Source organism: Neopelma chrysocephalum, unplaced genomic scaffold, assembly GCF_003984885.1.
Source record: "Neopelma chrysocephalum unplaced genomic scaffold, ASM398488v2 Primary Assembly neopelma1_63, whole genome shotgun sequence".
Taxonomy (NCBI): Eukaryota; Metazoa; Chordata; class Aves; order Passeriformes; family Pipridae; genus Neopelma; species Neopelma chrysocephalum.
The window spans coordinates 14,899,646-14,917,127 of NW_020897720.1; the positions used below are offsets into that span (position 1 = coordinate 14,899,646).

The 17,482-nt window shown below is 43.7% G+C and overlaps 1 protein-coding gene across 5 annotated transcripts in view; it reads right to left on the reverse strand.

The window, feature by feature from the left end:
- The window catches only part of P4HA2 (prolyl 4-hydroxylase subunit alpha 2), a 38,493-nt gene that overhangs the window by 16,634 nt on the left and 4,377 nt on the right, over positions 1-17,482 (reverse strand). For all 5 annotated transcript variants that reach the window (XR_003534108.1, XR_003534109.1, XM_027682541.1 and 2 more), the window contains 10 exons: positions 14,836-14,932; positions 13,080-13,176; positions 12,039-12,190; positions 10,443-10,580; positions 9,381-9,620; positions 7,468-7,679; positions 6,509-6,685; positions 2,866-2,936; positions 2,535-2,634; positions 1,545-1,598 (listed from right to left, as the gene is read on the reverse strand). Coding sequence is in view for 3 of the 5 variants with exons in the window: in XM_027682541.1 (XP_027538342.1) it covers positions 1,545-1,598; positions 2,535-2,634; positions 2,866-2,936; positions 6,509-6,685; positions 7,468-7,679; positions 9,381-9,620; positions 10,443-10,580; positions 12,039-12,190; positions 13,080-13,176; positions 14,836-14,914 (1,320 nt within the window). In the remaining 2 variants the exon portion in view is untranslated. The remainder of the gene's footprint in view (positions 1-1,544; positions 1,599-2,534; positions 2,635-2,865; positions 2,937-6,508; positions 6,686-7,467; positions 7,680-9,380; positions 9,621-10,442; positions 10,581-12,038; positions 12,191-13,079; positions 13,177-14,835; positions 14,933-17,482) is intronic.

Consider the following 17,482-nt stretch of genomic DNA (forward strand, 5'->3'; position numbering starts at 1 on the left):
GATGCGCGCAAAAAAATCTGGGATGCGCGCAAAAAAATCTGGGATGCCCGCAAAAAAATCTGGGATGCCCGCAAAAAAAATCCGGGATGCACAGAGAGCCTGCAGGACCAGCCCAGAACTGCAGCAACCTCTGCGAGCGCCCGGCCCCGGCTGACCCTGCAGCCAAGGGCACGTTCCAAGTGGAGCTCTGCCCCAGCTCCTATTCCAACAGCAAAGCCCACACGGGCCAATTTGATGTCTGAGGTCCCTTGAGTTCAAAGGCTTTGAGGAGAATTTGAGAGCATTTGCCTGACTCAGGAAACGAAGCAGTCGAAGTTAACAGGAAAATTGTCTCAGCGGGCCAAAGCTAACAAGTATGAGCTTCCACGGTGTTGAAACTCAGGATTTTTTTTATTTTAATTTTTTAAACAGTGCTAAGTTGGGTGGCTTCAATTCTGCACTCTGTTGTGTGCTCTGGCTGCAGCAATCCCTTCTACCAGGTAAAACCACCCTGGCAGTCTGAATTAAGCCAGATTCCACTGAAATACCCCAGAAACCAAGGCATCGGATGGGTTTTATATTTGGAACTACCAGTCACCACAGCTCTTCAGTACGATTAGCAGGTTCATGAAGTGGCTCAGGGTAATTATTAAGAACCTGCTCTTCTTTTCTCCCAGCCTGGAGCAAAGCAGAGCTGTTCCCTGCCAGGCAGAGCCCTCTAGTGCCTGGTGTGGATCCAGCACCCACCACCGGCACATTCCCCTGCTCCCTGGAGCACTGTCCTCCTCAACACCCACCCAGGAAACCCCCAGTCAGTGAGGCTGGAAAAGACCTCTGAGATCTTTGAGTCCAGCATGTGACCAAACAGCACCTTGTCAACCAGCCCAGGGCACTCAGTGACACCTCCAGGGACAGTGACCCCACCACCTCCCTGGCAGCCCATTCCAATGTCAATCACCCTTGCTGAAGAAACTCTTCTTAGAGTCCAGCCTGAACAGGACTCTGTCCAAATGCTAAAAACTCGCATCATAATACCCTCTTGAGAGCCCAGAGCTGCAGCCACAATAAGGCTTTTGCCAGAAAGGCTGTATGACCTGTGAGGATTTCCATAATGGCTACTTCTTTGGAGGGAAGGTGGAAGATCTCTCTTCCTCAGCCACCTCCTGCAAAATGCTTTAAAACATCCAGCAAAACAGGATTTGGACAACCTTGCTGAACTCAAAAGCCTAATGGAACAAGGCAAACTCACAACTCGGGGCTTGCACACCCCAATTTACAAATGAAGCAATGGAAAGAGCACGTTTGAGTGCTGCATGACTCTTTTACTGTCTATACTGTGCAAGGAATCGAGGTCACAGAGATATGCAGGAAGATCTGTTCATTATTCTCTTGAACTGTCAGCATCAGAGAGGGCAGTGCAAAGGCTTTCCAAAAGTCACAGTCCATCCATGCAACAGGCCTGCACAATAACTGCTACAACAAAAAACAGTTTCACAGTGTTCTCTCAAACCAAGCTGCTCCCCCCTCCCCATCCCTCCAAGAAATAATTGCAAGTGTGATCTTACCCTAGAAAAGTCAAAGTGTGGCTCATACTGCCCTCCCATTCCATAGTTGGCAACCTACAGCAGGGAAGGAAGCACAAACATCCACTGAGCTGCAAGTGGCTGCTGCTGCTGAACAGCATTTGCTCTCAGAAATCCAAAACATGCTCTGAGAAACAGCACTCTGTGGCAAGATTGTTATCTATAGCACATTTCAGTTCTTTTTAGCTTGCCAGAAGGGAGGTACACAGATGAGAAACGACTTAAGAGCTTTTTCCCTTTCGTAGTTTAAGGGTTTCTACTTATCACTAAAACAGCCTGGTTCATGTGAATTAGCAGCAATAGCTTTACCACACTCTTGCTTCCCTCCTCTGAAGAGAGGGCAGCTGAGTGTGATCAATTCTGTGTCCAGCTTAGGAGACAGAATCAGATTTGTTGTGTGGTTTGTTACATCCACACGCCCCTCCAGGACCACAGAAGGCTCAAAGTAGCTTACAAGCACCCCTTTGCTTACTTTACCTGAGCACCACATAACATAGGATTTAGCTACTCTGAGGCTGCATTTAACATGGCTCCCAGATCCTTACACAATTACCTGGTTTCTGTGGATATCCTGTAATGAAGTGCTTTAATCAGGCTCTGAAAGAGGAACTCAAGGAGCATGGAGGAAGAGAAGCAGCAAACAGGGTAGGTACAGCTGCCCTGGCAGTGCTGTACCACTGCTACTCTCCCCAGCAGCCAGTAGTCAGAATTCATATGAGAACTACAGCAGGACTATGAAAAGTATTTGGGTCTTTGAAAGGTTCAAATAGGAAGGAGGTTCAGCTTTTGCAGACTCGAAAATAAGCAGCAGGCATTTTTCTCAAAACAAACTGGTACATCACAGATTCCTGCCCAAAGTTATCTTCCATTTCTTTGATATCTCCACCCTTCTCTGCCAAGCACACTCAGGGAAAACATCCACCTGCACCAGAGCACCAGCTAATTCCCCCAGGATGAAGCCAGTGCACTGACCTGCAAGAGCTCAGCTGTTTTCACTGTCAGCCCTGTGATCTGCTGCATTCGTTGGTTCACCTTGGCCACAACAGGATCATCATCTTCCTCCAACCACGAGCTGGCATAAGGGAAGGACAGAACCACGTTATTTTGGAATATCAACCACAAGAAGACGCTTCCTAAGGCAGAAGGATTCTTCTGCCCTCAGTTAGATGGCTGAGCCATTTTCCATGCATTTGTTGGGGAAGCTTTGGTTACATGCAAAGCAGTTCAAGTTTTCAGCTGTAGGTAGGAAGCAGGTGACAGCTGTTAAGCACAAAAACCTTAAAGCTCAACTCTTCTCTCTTACCTCTTGGACACCCTGTAGCTAGCCACTGTAAGGACACCGGTTTTGGGATCACGTACTGTGGCTCGTGCCAGCTGTGTCAAAAAAAATCCCAAGGGGGAAGAAACACATCAACTACAGGACAGAATTTTTTTTAAAATCTCATCTTAACCAAAAAAATCAAAACCTGATTTGTCCAACTTCAATATATATCACTGGATGAAAGTTAAAGCTCCAACCTAGAGTTCGTTCTGATTTCATGCTCAAACAGTACATGCAGAAACACAAGTACAATCCAGCACCTGCATTTGATCCTGGGAAAATAGTCTGACTTGAGTGCACAAGCCATGATATTCATTGAATCCACGAGTTCCTTGCTGAACACGTTTTGAAGGCACTTTTTTAAACAGCTGGAGTCAATATTAGCAAGAGGGAACAACAACGAAAGCTAAGAACATATGAAGCCCAAGTTCCTGGCATAGAGAAAAATCATTGGATACTCCAGAAATTTAATCACCCTGCTCCTGATGTGGACTAAAATAACCCTACCTCGTTCTCAAATGAAAAATAACAAGTGAAAACTTTTACAGAATGAGTTACAAATGAGGGGGTAGGCAAATCCACAGTGGCAGAAAACTCCTGAGGGCAACTCCCAACATTCCCGTGCTCAGATTTTCCAGCTGGAAGATACCTGGAACATCTAGTTCAGAGACAGTTTGAGATGTATTATTACATGCTGAAGGTAACTCTGCAAAAAGCACAGCTCACCTACACGTTTCAAGCAGTGAGTTTATCACCACGTTCAGACCATATCACCAGATTTGCAGGAAAAATTTGGAACTTGGCAAAACTGAAGAGGTTTGCTGTGGTGTCAGTGACAGATGACTGCTAACAACACACCAGGTCGCTTTGGTTTCATGCTTTCAGCTGAGAACAAGAACTGGGACACTCCTTTCTTTGACTGTAAGCTCAGACCACGTTTAAATTTAAACTCCTGCAAACCACAAACACTCTAAATCATGCCTCCTTCCTTCCACTTAATTACAGGTCATAGAAGGCCTTTTTATTTGAAAAGCCATCTTCTTTTGGAGCATGGAGTCATTATTTCCTTCGTTTTTCCCTCCAATAAGTCTCCAGCCAGCTCTACAATCCATGTCAGCTGTCTTGTCCCTATACAAGAGTTCTTGGCACAGCTGTTGCTGTAATTCTGACTCACTGCTGTTTGGTTCCAGATTTCTCCTGCATAAATCATAACAGACGAGCCAGGCTGACTGAGGGCTGTTCTTCACTTGTACACTGAAGCACAGCTTTGGGGATATCATTTTTGCTTCCCAACCTTTTCATTCTGCTGCCATTTTCAAGCCTGTATATGCTTGCTTGATTTCTGCCCCCAGCATTTGATCTAAATAAATCAGAACTAACATTGATATTATTCCCTATCTGCTCTGACAGACAGGCTTCTTCACCTAAGACATACAATCTACACCTCAGTTGGTGTAATCAACTGATAAACGTGAGGCTTCCTCTTTCAGGGAGGAGAAATCAGCCTCATACCAGGCACTTGCTGGGCTTTGAAGAACCATCATAACACACTACACTGGCCAGAAGCCTCGTCTAGTTTTCCTCTGGGAGTCTGTGTTTGGTTTAGCAGGCACTCCCTTGGCTTTTCCTTCTGAAACTCTGCACTGCTGGAACCCTGCAGCACCAAGCTCAGAGATCTTCACATCCCCCCAGCTCCAGGCCATGGCTGTGCCTGTTCAGACACGCCTGGGTTGCAGGTAACATTCCGAATTTTGGGAATAAGGTTCTCATGCTTTGATGGCAGACCTGTCCCAATGCTATCTGCATCAACAGAGTTAAGAATTCCCTTGACCCTCCCCAGCCAGCTCTGATGGATTGCCTGAAAAGCTGGAACTATTCCTTGGAAGAGGAGTAAGAGTGATTGCATTTTGCAAGGCAAGCATGCAAACCCACTTGACTACAGCTACTCCCAATCACATACAGATGTTGTTTCTCTACAAAAAAAAGTATTGGCAAGTGTAAACTGCAGATAAAGTTGAAGTGCTTGGACTCAAAAGTAGAAATTTCTTGCAAATGTATTTTAGAATAAAGAAAAGTGCTTATCTTTCTAAGCCTAAAACTAAAACACCACTTCAGACTTCTGTCTGAAAGCTTCCATAATTACTAACTAAAAATCTCCTGGCTAAAATTAAGCTGTATTTATTAAGGACCATCTCATCACAGGACTTGCATTTTCCATTCTTTCAGTAGTACTACAGAATTTAAAGCTATTCCTGCAGCTGAGATATAGACAGATTAAAAAAAAAAAAAAAAAACTCAAAATCAAAAAGTTTCATCTGAATCTTATAGACCATAATATTTACCTACTCTTACAGGGATTGATCCCAGTTCTACACTACACAGATTAAATGAAAAATTCCTCTGACATTAGTAGTATAAGCAGAACTCAGTGAGCAAGACTTAAGACTTTCCATAAAACTTTGAATAAAAAGGGAAAACAAAAAAAAAGCTGCCTTTAGAAAGCTCTTTATTTGATAAAATGGATTAAGTGACATGCTCTATGTGAATGCTTCCATTTTATCTGAAGCTCTTGAAGTTTTACAGTATGATGTAATAGGAAAAAGTCTCCATTTATGGAGGTGAGAGTCCTCCCTGGGACAGGAGTGTTCTGCCAACACTCCCAGAGCTGGCTGGTAGTCATACAAGTCCAGCTTCACAAACATCCCAAATTATTCATGTTTCTCAATCTGTTTCTAACTACTTATGCTTGCATTTAGAAATACATACAGAAGGGTAATTCTCCACTGGAATTTTAGTGCCATATTTCAGAGCAGTAGCCCAAAGAGGGCTAAAATGAACCCCTCATCTATAAGCCATGGGGTGTTCAGATTTACATCCTTCTGAGACCTGACAGAAAAACTCAAGTGCAGCATCTATTACTACTGTCACACTGCCAAACCCCTCTTGCAGACAGGTGACAGGGAGGAAATTCCACCTCCAGAAAAAAAAAAATCAATGAGTTAATTACTATTTTTGCATCAGGTAGCTGCTTTTTTATTGTGTGCAGGGTCACCAGAACTCACACCATGCCTAACAGGTAACACCTATGGCTTAAAACAGAAGCAGAGGATTCCAGGACCCTCTAAGCAAAAAAAAAAAAAAACAACCAACCAACCAAACAAACAAAAAAACCCCTCTAGTTTTCCTAGCACAATTAAAAAAAATAAATATCCCTATTTTTCCTTCCTAGTTCTGTTGAGATTTGGGCTTTTGAAATGTCATTTAAGTCTGGCTCCATTTCAAAAGGCAGACTTCAGGCATACTGCACACCCACTGCTATCACTGGAAGTCACTCACCATCTCCCTTTTCAGGTCTTTTCAGGTTAATTGCTTAAGAGCTTTCTAAGCCATTTACTGAGAGCTTTGCATAATTAAGTGCAACAATGCATAAATACCTTCGGGAGCCTGGGCTTTATGGTCCTACATCACCAGGCAGTTTCCAAATGGTTCCCCTTAGGCTCACAGCTGCAGTGTATCATCTGTGGTATGAAACCAGAGCTTTCAAATCCTTTGCCTGGTCTTTGCTAATGGAGATTAAAGCATGGAATTAGCAGTCATTAGTGAGATGGAAAAAGGGAAAACTTACCCTTGGCTTAGCTAGTTGTTTAATTTTCTCGATTTCTTCATCAGACATGACATCATAGTATCGAACAATGTGAGGGCTGTCCCATTCATCCTCCTCCTTAAAGGGAGCTATGAGCAGGTGAGGGTTTCTGTTCCCATCGTGGTACCTACAAAACAGCCTTTTTTGTCTTCGAGGTGTCTGAAACAAAATGCCAAACAAAGCATTGTTTGCTCAAACACTTCACGAACTGAAAACAGGTAAGACAAGAAAAAGAAAATGAAGCTTCATTCCACAAACACTGTAAAAGCCATCAGCTGGCCAGCAGATAGGAGGGGGAAGCAGGAGTGATTCTGCAATTTACTGCTAATAAAAAACAAGGTATTCCACTCAAGGTGCCACTGAAACACCAACCTTTAGGGGAATTAAGTCACAATAGGTTACAGATTAAGCAAAGAACTACACAAGCAACCAGCTGTAAAAAAAGCTTGGTTTTTATAATTAAGATTATGCAGATGGAATAAATTGATTCTTTTCCCTGCACTAAGAATTAAAGCCATGTTTGTTGAGAGGTACTGAAGACTCGTTGGTCAAAATAGTCACCACAGAAGGCCATATCTTTAAGATGCAAAAGGGAAGGAATAATGCAATTCCATAAGCAAATTATAAGCAGCTCTCAGGGGAAAAAGCCTCCTTGGATATCTGTACAGCTGGCTTTAAAAGGGCTGAGTAGACAGACTGAGGAGAATCAATTTTCAACAACCTCTAAGAGGTACAGCTGAGAGCTGTTTGTGTGTCTAGGATTAGGAGCTAAAGGTGGAAGAAGCCAAGACATAAAGGTACAAACCTCAGCCTGGGCAGAACTACATTTAACTTCTTCTAAAAGCAGCTTTGCAGAAGGAAAAACTTAACATGTCCCACACCAAGCTTGTCCACCCTTATGCCAAGGCAGCACAGCCGGGACATTCTTGTCTTTCTCTTACCATTTTCACCCCTTCCCCTCTGCAAAGGGCCTCGTAGATGTCCCTCTCTGGCAGGTAGTCGAGAGGCCTCTCGTAGGCTCCACTCTGCACCACGGCTTCTGTCGCTGTCCTGGTCTTGTTTACTGGCTTTTCTCTCTCCTCCTCCTCTCTTTCCTTCTCCAGCAGCTTCTCAAAGTACCTCAGGTTGCTGCCTGCCCTCTCATGAGTGCTGTCTGCATGGGGAGAAAAGCACACACAGCCAGTGACCTTGGCAATCTCAGGAGCTGTTGGTATGTACAAGCCTTTGAATCAAGAGAGCAACAGTTCTGCCCTTCCTACACCAACCATCAGGCTCCAGTCTGCACTGAAAACCAGCACTGGGAAGTTTCTGTCTTTACAGAGGAAAGAGAGACACAGTGTGCAAAAGAATCTTTTCTGGGAAAACCCATCACTAAACTTGTATTCTGAGAAGAAAAAAAAAAAAGAGAAGTTTTTGGTCTTCACATTCCTCCTTTTCTCTCAACTTTTCTGCCCAGTTCTACCCAAAATAAGCAGATCACAGAGCTCATCAGCCAAGAACAGGCCAGCACTCCTGCTGCACCCCTCCTCTCCACCATGCTGCTCCCCCAGACTGTACAAGCACCCTTTAACCAGGGACTGTGGTGGAGTCCAGCCAGTCTCCAGTTCCAAAGACTTCCCCCACGTTGGGAAGCTCCAAGGTGTGTGTTACCACCTTACAGCCCACCTACAGCATCCATCCCCAGCTGTCCAAGGGTTATAGGGGAGGTATCCTGGATCACAGCACCTTTGACAGATCATTAGTGATTCATTAGTGATGTTGGCATGAATCAAACATCAACAGATCTTTACCCCTGCACAGCTAAGAAGGAACCTGTTCACCAGTGTTTCTGGACACTGGCACCTAGAACAGGTTCTTTCCCTTCTGGCCCTCCCAAGCTTATTGTGTTTATCCCGTGGAACCAACCCCAAAGGTCACTGCAGTCACCACTCAGGAGAGCACAGAGAAGGAAGCTGAGCCCAGAGCAGAGGAAGCTGCTGCTCCCAGGGGAGAATGCCAAGTCTGCTTCACTGTTTGCTGTTGATAAGGATTTGCATTTATCAGTGCTAAACCCTATTGCAGAGGGAGCTGGATTCAATATGTATTCACAGTCTCATAAATTTTAATCTAAGAATCCTAATGTCTGCAGAAATTAGACCAATACATGTTTTTCAATAGGAAGGTTTCACCCACACTCAGGATGCTGCTAACATCTAAACTAAGAACCACAGCTCATTAAAAACCCAACAAATACATAACACAGTAAATGCTAACTCTAATTGAGGAGGACAGACCTTTCCAATGCAGGAAGCAGGCAAAGCTGGATAGGAAGCAATGATTATTTGCTTACTCAGGAACAGTCCAGAAATAAAAGCAGGTTTTAAGAAAGCAGATTTTAAGAAACTCAATCTGTTTCAGAAATAAATACTTTAAGATCTCAGGCAAAATATTCTTCTGGCATCGAAGAGTACCTGCACTGAGGGAAAAAAAAGGAGTATCTAAAATCAGTAGGACTTGACAGAAGGTGCAGCACCTGCAGCCCGGGTCTGTGGCAGCCTCAATCTCCACCTGAGACAAGCAAGGCTTGAACCATTGCCCAGCACAGTGTCTCAGCACACTGCAGCACAGCCCCACAGGTCCTGCAGTCAGACACTGGGGGCTCTGGGTAACAACAGCAGGGACCATCAGACAGTTTGTTAAAGATTCTTCATGTATAAATAACTGGGTTTTTTCCAGGACCCACATTTATCCTGTCATCTGTCAGGATCTCCTCCCAGCCTGCTCACAGTGTGCTGGGGCCACCACTGCCCCCAGCTCTGCTGGCAGAGCTCCCCAGGCAGACAGACAGACAGACAGACGAGCCTTTTGTCCTTACCCAGGGATATCAGCCTCCTGGTGAGCTCCATGGCCCTGTGCAGGTCCCCAAACTGGAACACAGCGTAGCTGAGATAATCCAGGATCTCCACTTTGCTGACTGCAGTCTCCTCCCCCTCGTCGTGCTGCTTCAGGGCCTGCTCCATCCAGAGCACGGTGTGATAATAGTCCCCATCGTTGTAGGCTGTCTTGCCCATGCCAAAACAGTCACCTACTGACAAGGTGGATCTGTATTTTGCTCCTAAAAGCAGAAAGACAGCTTTGAGCAACCCACACAGAAGCACCTTTGCCTTCAAATACATTGAGGAATATCTCTAAGTACATATTTTTATCGTCCAAAAATGCTTCTAAAAGGCAATTATTTGACAGTATTGTAGGTTCAGTATTAAAATGGTCACCTTCAGAATTAAAGAGAAAATTCTATCCTAATTCTACTTTAATTAATTCCTTTGGAAACCAAGAGAAGTTTAGCAGAAATTACAGTGTTCAGCTGTTGTGTTTTCTGTTGTAGACAAAGGCAGAGCAGCCTAACATCTGAACAGACTTCACCAAACCCACAGATTAACACTGTGATGTGATCAGAGCAGCCTGACTACAGGCAGAGCCAGCTTGTTTCTCTTTACTGGAGATCTGTATTTGTGCATAAGCAAGCTGATGGTTATTCAGACAAACTGGGTGTCCACCTGACTGTAACTGCACTGCTCTCCAGCTGCTCCAGCTCAGCAGATGCACAGATAAGACTTAAAACTAAGTTCATTGTTAAACCCCCACATATAATAACTAAAACCATTGTTTTAGCTCATCTACCTGCACTCTGCCAATGCCTGTTCAGTCTGTAACCAGCATGTTGGGAGTGACCACAACCCATTTCAGTAAGTCTGTCATAAGCAGCAACAACAAACACTTCTCAGGTCTCAGCTACCAGGACATCCCACTGTGTCTCTGCACTTTCCAAAACATCTGCAGCAAAAACTGTTAATCCCCATTTCACAAAGGGCTTTTGGAGAGAGCTGGAGGATGTTCCCACTTCCTGTTCGAGCTGAGGAGACCTTGGTGCACTGACCTGGTAAGTTCCCTCGGGACAGAGTTTCAGGATCCAGTTTATAGGTGTCCTGCAGACGCATCAGAGCCTTCGCAGCTCCAGTCTCATCCTCCTCAGTGGGGAAAAACTGGCGTTGGATTGTCAGATTTGCAATAAAGCCTTTGCAGTAAAAGGGAAAGACATTACTTCCAGAGCTTGAATAAATATCAGTACTAGATTAATACAGAAGAGGAAACATCTGCTTTGGCTTGGGAAATGAGATTCAAATAATCCAGATTTAAAGCCTTATTAGGCTCACAAGTTATAAAGACATTATTTTTTCCTCATTAACTGTATTTCATAAAATGAGACAGAAACAAAGGACAGATAACTTGTTTTCTTGTCACACAATTCCTGAAGTACAATGTGAACCTTATCATCTTCATTTTCCTGTAATGTCTCTTTTTGGCACGAAAACTTTAAATAGTTTTCATCAGTTCTCCTGCAATATCCACAGAGACAACTGTGGATTATAGTACTGGTCAAGGAGCTCCAATTCTGTATTCCAACCTGTAAAGCCATAAGAGCTTTTCAAATCTTAGTTCAAGGAACAGAGACCCTGATCCAGGACCACCTCAGTAGGGTAGGACCTTACCCAGTGAGAGGGTTAAACCTGACAAGTAAAACCATTCAGAAATAAAATTAAATGCACTACATAACATATCAAGGCTACACAGCAGGTTGGCTGGGCAGGACTGGGAGCCATCACCTGAAGGAAAACAAACCAACCATTTCCACTCATGCAGCAAGAAAAAGTACAAAAGGAAACCTTTAGAGAAAGAATTAGTGACAGAAGTACTCAAAAGAATTGAGTATTTTATTTCCATCTAGGATGACTATTCCAAAAGGCAATAAAAGTCTTGGCTGGAAAAAAACTTCCAAGTACCTAAACTTCAGCATATGCAGAAAGGGAAAACATGCAGTGTTCTGCCTGAAAAACATTGCCACCTCTACCTCACTTTCGAGGAGTTCAGTAAAAACAAACCTTAAAAAAAAAGCTATGGAAGCAAATTCAGCCAGACACTGACAATATGATGCAAAACCAAGGATTAGGATTGGAAGCATTTGATTTAGAAGGATAAGTTTACAGATAGCAACTGTACATTATCCTGTTATCAACAGACTGCCTATGAACATCTGCCAACTCTTAATGATACAAATTCATTCACCAATTCAGTATGGGACTCATTTTGAACCTTAATCTTACCTACTGATCAACAGGATTAAACAAAGATCAACAGGAGAAGGCACAGACCAGGAAAGCAGATGAAGTAGTTTATATATAAAGGAACATAACCCAACAGTTGCCACCACAGCTGACAACTTTAGCATATCCTTTTCTCCCTTTTCCCCAAATAAAGCAGGTCACAGTTTCTTTGAGCCCTCCCTGAGTGTTTCAGTGTTTCCCCCTCCTGGTTGACCAGCACACAAGTGGCCATTTGAAACAAACACCAGTTTGGTTCAAACAAACTTGGCAATAGCATTTAAACCACAGCTGAGCTTGTGGTTTTCCAGAACACGAGGGGACACACAACTGCCCTGAGGCTGCCTCCCAGCAGCTCCCCAGGAACTCCTTACCATGTGTTGTATCCTGAAGAACCAGGTTTTCCAATTCCAGCCAGTCAGTGTTCAAACGCTTCACGAGCTTGTACGCATTGACAGGGTGTGCCAGGTACCCCTCTGGATCAGAGGTTGATTTGCTGGTCAGTGCATCCATTTTTTCAGCCCAGCTGGAATGAGAAGTGTGCACCTCAGCCTGAGAACAATTCATGAATGCACATCTTCCTCAACTCGTTCCAATTACACACCTAGATCAAATTATTGCTGCTTTTGCTATCAAAACCAGCTTTCAACCTTTCAACTTCAGAAGCATAAAGCAGATTTTTTTTTTAAGTTACAATAGTCTCTTTTAAAAGGAAATAATTTCCCTGCTTACTATTTTAAAAACCTTACTACAGTAGGCATGCATCTCACTTGCAACAGGTCTTAAAAACACCAGTTTATACATAGAATGCACAGACATTGTCTTTATCAATACTTCAGGAGGAGACTGCTTCTCCTCCAAAGGGCAGCTTTTCAAGAAAAGAACATTTTGGGTATATGTCACGAGAATTCCTATCATTTCACTCCTCCACAGCCCCATCCTCACCCTACACTCCCAAAGGGAGCTCAGATTGACACGTCCAGCCTGGAGTTCAGAAATTCTTTGGAAAGCTTGGCTCCTTTTAGAGGCACTGGGCTCTTCTGAACCTGGACCTCATTTAGACTATCCTAGTGTCACACCCTAGCAGACATTGCTTTTGGCTAGATAAGCATTAACAATCTTCCCTAAGGGACACAGAAAATTGCAGTTGTCAGCAAAAGCCTTTCAAGTGATCCAAGCAATCGGGACAATGGCCCAGCAAACCAACATTTCTAAAGAAGCAAATTCTAAATTATATATAAAGCAGGGACCCCTCCTTGCAGGTTTATGGACACAAACTAAGTTAGTACCTCTGGTCTCATTGTGATCATCTGCTGAGGAAATACCAGCAGCAGAGAGTGGTGACAAAGGTGGGGTGTGAGTGAACACAGATGAGCCATTTTGTCACCCTTGATTATACAAACCTCCTCCCCTACCTTTTAATCTGAGAGAGCTTGTTCTCTTCTGCTCGGATATATTCCTTTAGAGACTGGATCAAGTCTTTCTCTGCATAAATCAGGTCTGTCATTTGACCTAAAAAGAGAGTAGGAGCAAATGTTCATCAGACCTAAAAAAGTAATGATTTCCAAGTGCACAGAAGACAAACCTTAAATGCTCTAGGGCTATGAAAACCACCACAAAGAACAGACAAGTGAAGGGTGTGCACTTCAATGCCTGTAAACCACAACAGCTATTAGACATACAAGTCTGGCATTCAGATCCTTCCAGGGGCTTTTCAAGTCCCAGCTTCAGTGGCTCATGGAGCCACTGACTTTTAGCATTGCAAGTGTATGTAGGACAATAAAAATAAAGGTTTTACATTCATACAGCTATTGAGTCGAAGCAACAAAAGATCCAAAGAGTTGCCAAAGCATCTGTGCTACATATGGATACAGATTAGGTCACACTAACAAATTATTAACCTCATCACTGGCATCATTTAAATTTACAGCTCTGCAATCTGGGTAACTGTGGAAACACAACCTAACTGTACATACAGAGGGATTTCAGACTAATGTTCATAGACTGACACACACACACACACTCTCCTGATCAGCATTAGTGGGAATTGCTCACATGTCTGTCCTAATTGCTGTGACAAACTTGGCTTTTCAAAGCCCAAACTGAAAGACTGGATGAGATTTGCAAATGCAGCCACAGCTTTAGCTGCAGCATTCCAAAGTCATTATTAATGAGGCATGGTTAAGCAGACAGAAGGCAGCAGGCTGTGCTATTTTCAGAGTTAGGAAAGGTTCACAAACAGGTAAGTGTAAAGAAAAGGTAACCCTTCAGGGAAATTTTGCATAAAAATCTGCTTAACTTAGGAAAATGAGAAGCAAACAATAGACATGTAGTTGAATATTGTTTAGCCAAGCCCAGAGCACGTGAGGAGGTTGGCAGAGGAACACTGCCTGGCTCCAGCTGAGTGCTTCCACAGTGGTGCAAAATAACCCACCAGGAGTTCTGAGCTTTGCCATTCACAAACACAGCTCCCCTGACTCAAAGGACATCCTGGAGAACAGCCAGGGGTAGTTAATCAGCCTCTAATGCCCTTATGGAGGGGAAGTCCCCACACTGCTCCATGGGAAAACATTGGACCAAGTAACAGCAGAAAACTCAAGTTTGTGCTTATTTTGAGGCTCTGCCACAATCAAACTTGGTTGTATCACACCTATTAGGACACAGGAACTAAAGTGTCACAAAAATCAGTTTGTTTTTAGGATTTATAATGATGTGAATTCTTCAGGATTTACTCAGGCCTAACAAAACACGCAAGGTAAGGGGGTTATTAATTTTTACTTCTGACACCCAACTCCAACTTTTTGGGAAAACAGGAGACTTCGGGTCCTGTGAAAACACATATTTCACATACTTATTTCAATTGTTTTCATAAATCAAACTCAGGACTAAGCTTTTTAGCATAAAGTTATGCTGTGTTAAAGATAACAACAGACGCACAATTCTTAATAGAACACAGGCCCTGACAGAGGCCCCAGAGAAACTTGTATCCTGTTGGTCACAGTGTGCTAAATTACCCAACTGCAAACAAACTGCAGCAGAGCAGCATTTCCTAGCACAGACAGTGTTTGACAGGGCCATGTGAAGAAAGCCATGTGCTTCAACTGTAAGCTTGAACAGTTCTGGCAATCCCATGAACTCCAGCACAGCATCCTGCACTGGTTCTTTCCATACCTATGGAGGTGAAGAACTCTGCTTCTGTGAGCCAGAACAAAACACAGGTGAAGAACACCAACTGCAGCCAGGGCTTCATCTTCCAGACAGCTCAAGCCTGCAACAAATGGAAAGAAAAAGGAAGAGTAAAATTAGTTAACTTACTTGTGAGGAAACAACCCAAGGCATTAATCTTTACCTTCAGTCATTTTATCCTCATGAAAATTATTTATGTCCTTGAAAGACTGAATTCTAATTAGTAAAGCTTGAAAAAAAAAAGTCTTCAACCACAAAATCTGTTACTTAACAGTCTTAAGTGCTATCCTGTGTACTCTCTGGGATTTACATGAAAGGCACTGGAAAGCCCACATGAGAGAAGTAATGGAAGCAATATATTGTCCACTGAGACAGTGAGAACAAGCTCTTTTGCAAGAGCAGCTCAGTGCCTTCCATGTCACGCCTCACTAGAGCTGGAAAATATGAGACTCACAAAATTGTATTATATTCCAATAATAATAAGTCTAAATTAAATGGTCAGACTTACAGCATGCTATAAAACTCAGTTATATAAGACCTGTCTAGAAACACAAATAGTGAGAAAGCCAAATAGAGAAATAGAGCATTTTGTAGCTTCGAAGAGGCAGAAACGGTTGGAAAAGTTAAAAGTGAAATTTCCAGCTCTGCTTATTCAAGATGCATCATCTCAGCATATTGGCCTCTGGGCACAGGCCTCATGACTTCTGTATTTCAAAGGCTGTGCCAGTTTAGAAACTCAGCCCCCAGAGATGGGGGCTGAAAGCAGATTGTTGTGCTTCCAAAAGCACAGCCCGAGGGAGCACGGAAGGGAAAGGCAGCCCCAGCAGCCAGGGTCAGGTGAAGGAAGGGATGCAAGGTGTGTACAGAAGAGCCTCCTGCGAGCTGCAGTCCTCTTGGGAGATCTGATGGCCAGGATCACCATTTCCAGGGAATTTATGAGGTGCTTGGATGCACTTGGATCAGCTCACAGCTCACTCTGGAGCTGCCTGTTCACCAAGCAGGAACAGCCACCCCAGCCAGCCCCGAGCAGGAGCACAGCTGCTCAAACACAGCTCGGGAACACCCTGCACAGTGGCACAGGGAGGGTGGCAGCTCCTCACCTTAATTCAAAAAGCAATTATTCCTTTTTCCTACCCCATGTAACTGGGTGCACCGGTGGCTGGAAATGGCCATTTGCAACCTGTGACCAAATACAGCAAAAATGCAGCTATTTGGGGCAAAATGGAACCACTTAATCTGAGGAGAGAAGGGAAAATACATGGAATATCCTAAAATTTCAAGCAATGCAGCAAGTAGGAAGGCATTAAAATAAGATAATTCTGGAAAAGTTCTAGCTTGTTATTCCCTTGGGCTCCACACATCTGCCTGCATGACAGGAGGCAGAAGATGAAAAGTGGATATTGCCCTTTCCTTCTGGGATTTTCAAGCCCACAGCACAACAGAGACCCTCACCCTCAGTTGAGCTCAGGAGTGCCAGGGACACAAACACCAAACACACCAGTGACACCACCATCACTAGGAACACCAGAAATAGCTCTGTGCTCTGCTGGGTGTTACCACATGGCAAGATGATTGTTTTTAAATTATTCTTTCGATTGCTTTACAGGACTACCCAAGCAATCAGAAACGTTTGCCACAACAGTGTGCAACCATGAGTAAGCAGGAAAATGTCTCACAGCACCACAATAAGTCTTCTCCTTTCTCTCTTCTGTTTCTCACCCTCCTGCAAACCACATATTCCCAAACTGCTTGTTCAAGTCAGTTCAGAACTAGTACATGGGTAATCTGAGAATTGAGCAAAGCTGAGTGAATAGTACCATGCAGAGGTCTGCCAATACTACAAGCCACAATAAGTGATGTAGCAGAAAGCCCAGCAAGTCAAGAACACTTGGGAAGTACATTAATTTGGATATATTAAGCCTCGTCTGTCCATCTGCATAGTCTGTCATCATTTAATGGAGTGGTTTTTTGGATGCACAACAGAAAGCCTGGGAGAACAATTACAAGGGAATTTTCCAGTTAAAACAACACAACTCTACATTCTGCTGCAGCTCCCCACCATGTTCTCTCATGGCTGAGGATATCTGCCAAGAAGTACACTTACTACAGCTAGCAGCTTGTCTTTATAGCAGATCTTTAACAGCTTTACCATCCTACTCAGTTTTACTTGAGTCAATAAACAGAAACTTCAGTAAACAGAGAAAGCAGCTCTTGCTGAACAAGCAGGACACCTGGCTGCAGGGTTTGCAGATTGTTTGTACACATTCTTTTCACAGCTGTTACTGGGAAAACCAGCACAAATAATGAATTACAGGAGGCTGAATAACCGCAGCCTTGGACAGCAGGAGCATGTGTGCACAGACACACGTATGCCTGCCCTGCCCACCCCAGCTGAACCATCTGCTAACAAGGAGGGCAAGAGGGGCAGAAGGGGCACGAGCAGCTCCTGCCTCGATAATGGAGACAAATATTTACAAAGCCAGTCTGTTTTATTCAAACAGAAATGCCAGATAATAAGCCTGTGTAGAACAAACACTGCCTATGTTCTTGGCTTTTTTTTTTTTACATCTTTACAGTGTAGTACCCTAATGAATCATTGCTCCCACTGGAAAGAGTGCTGTCAGGCTTCAGA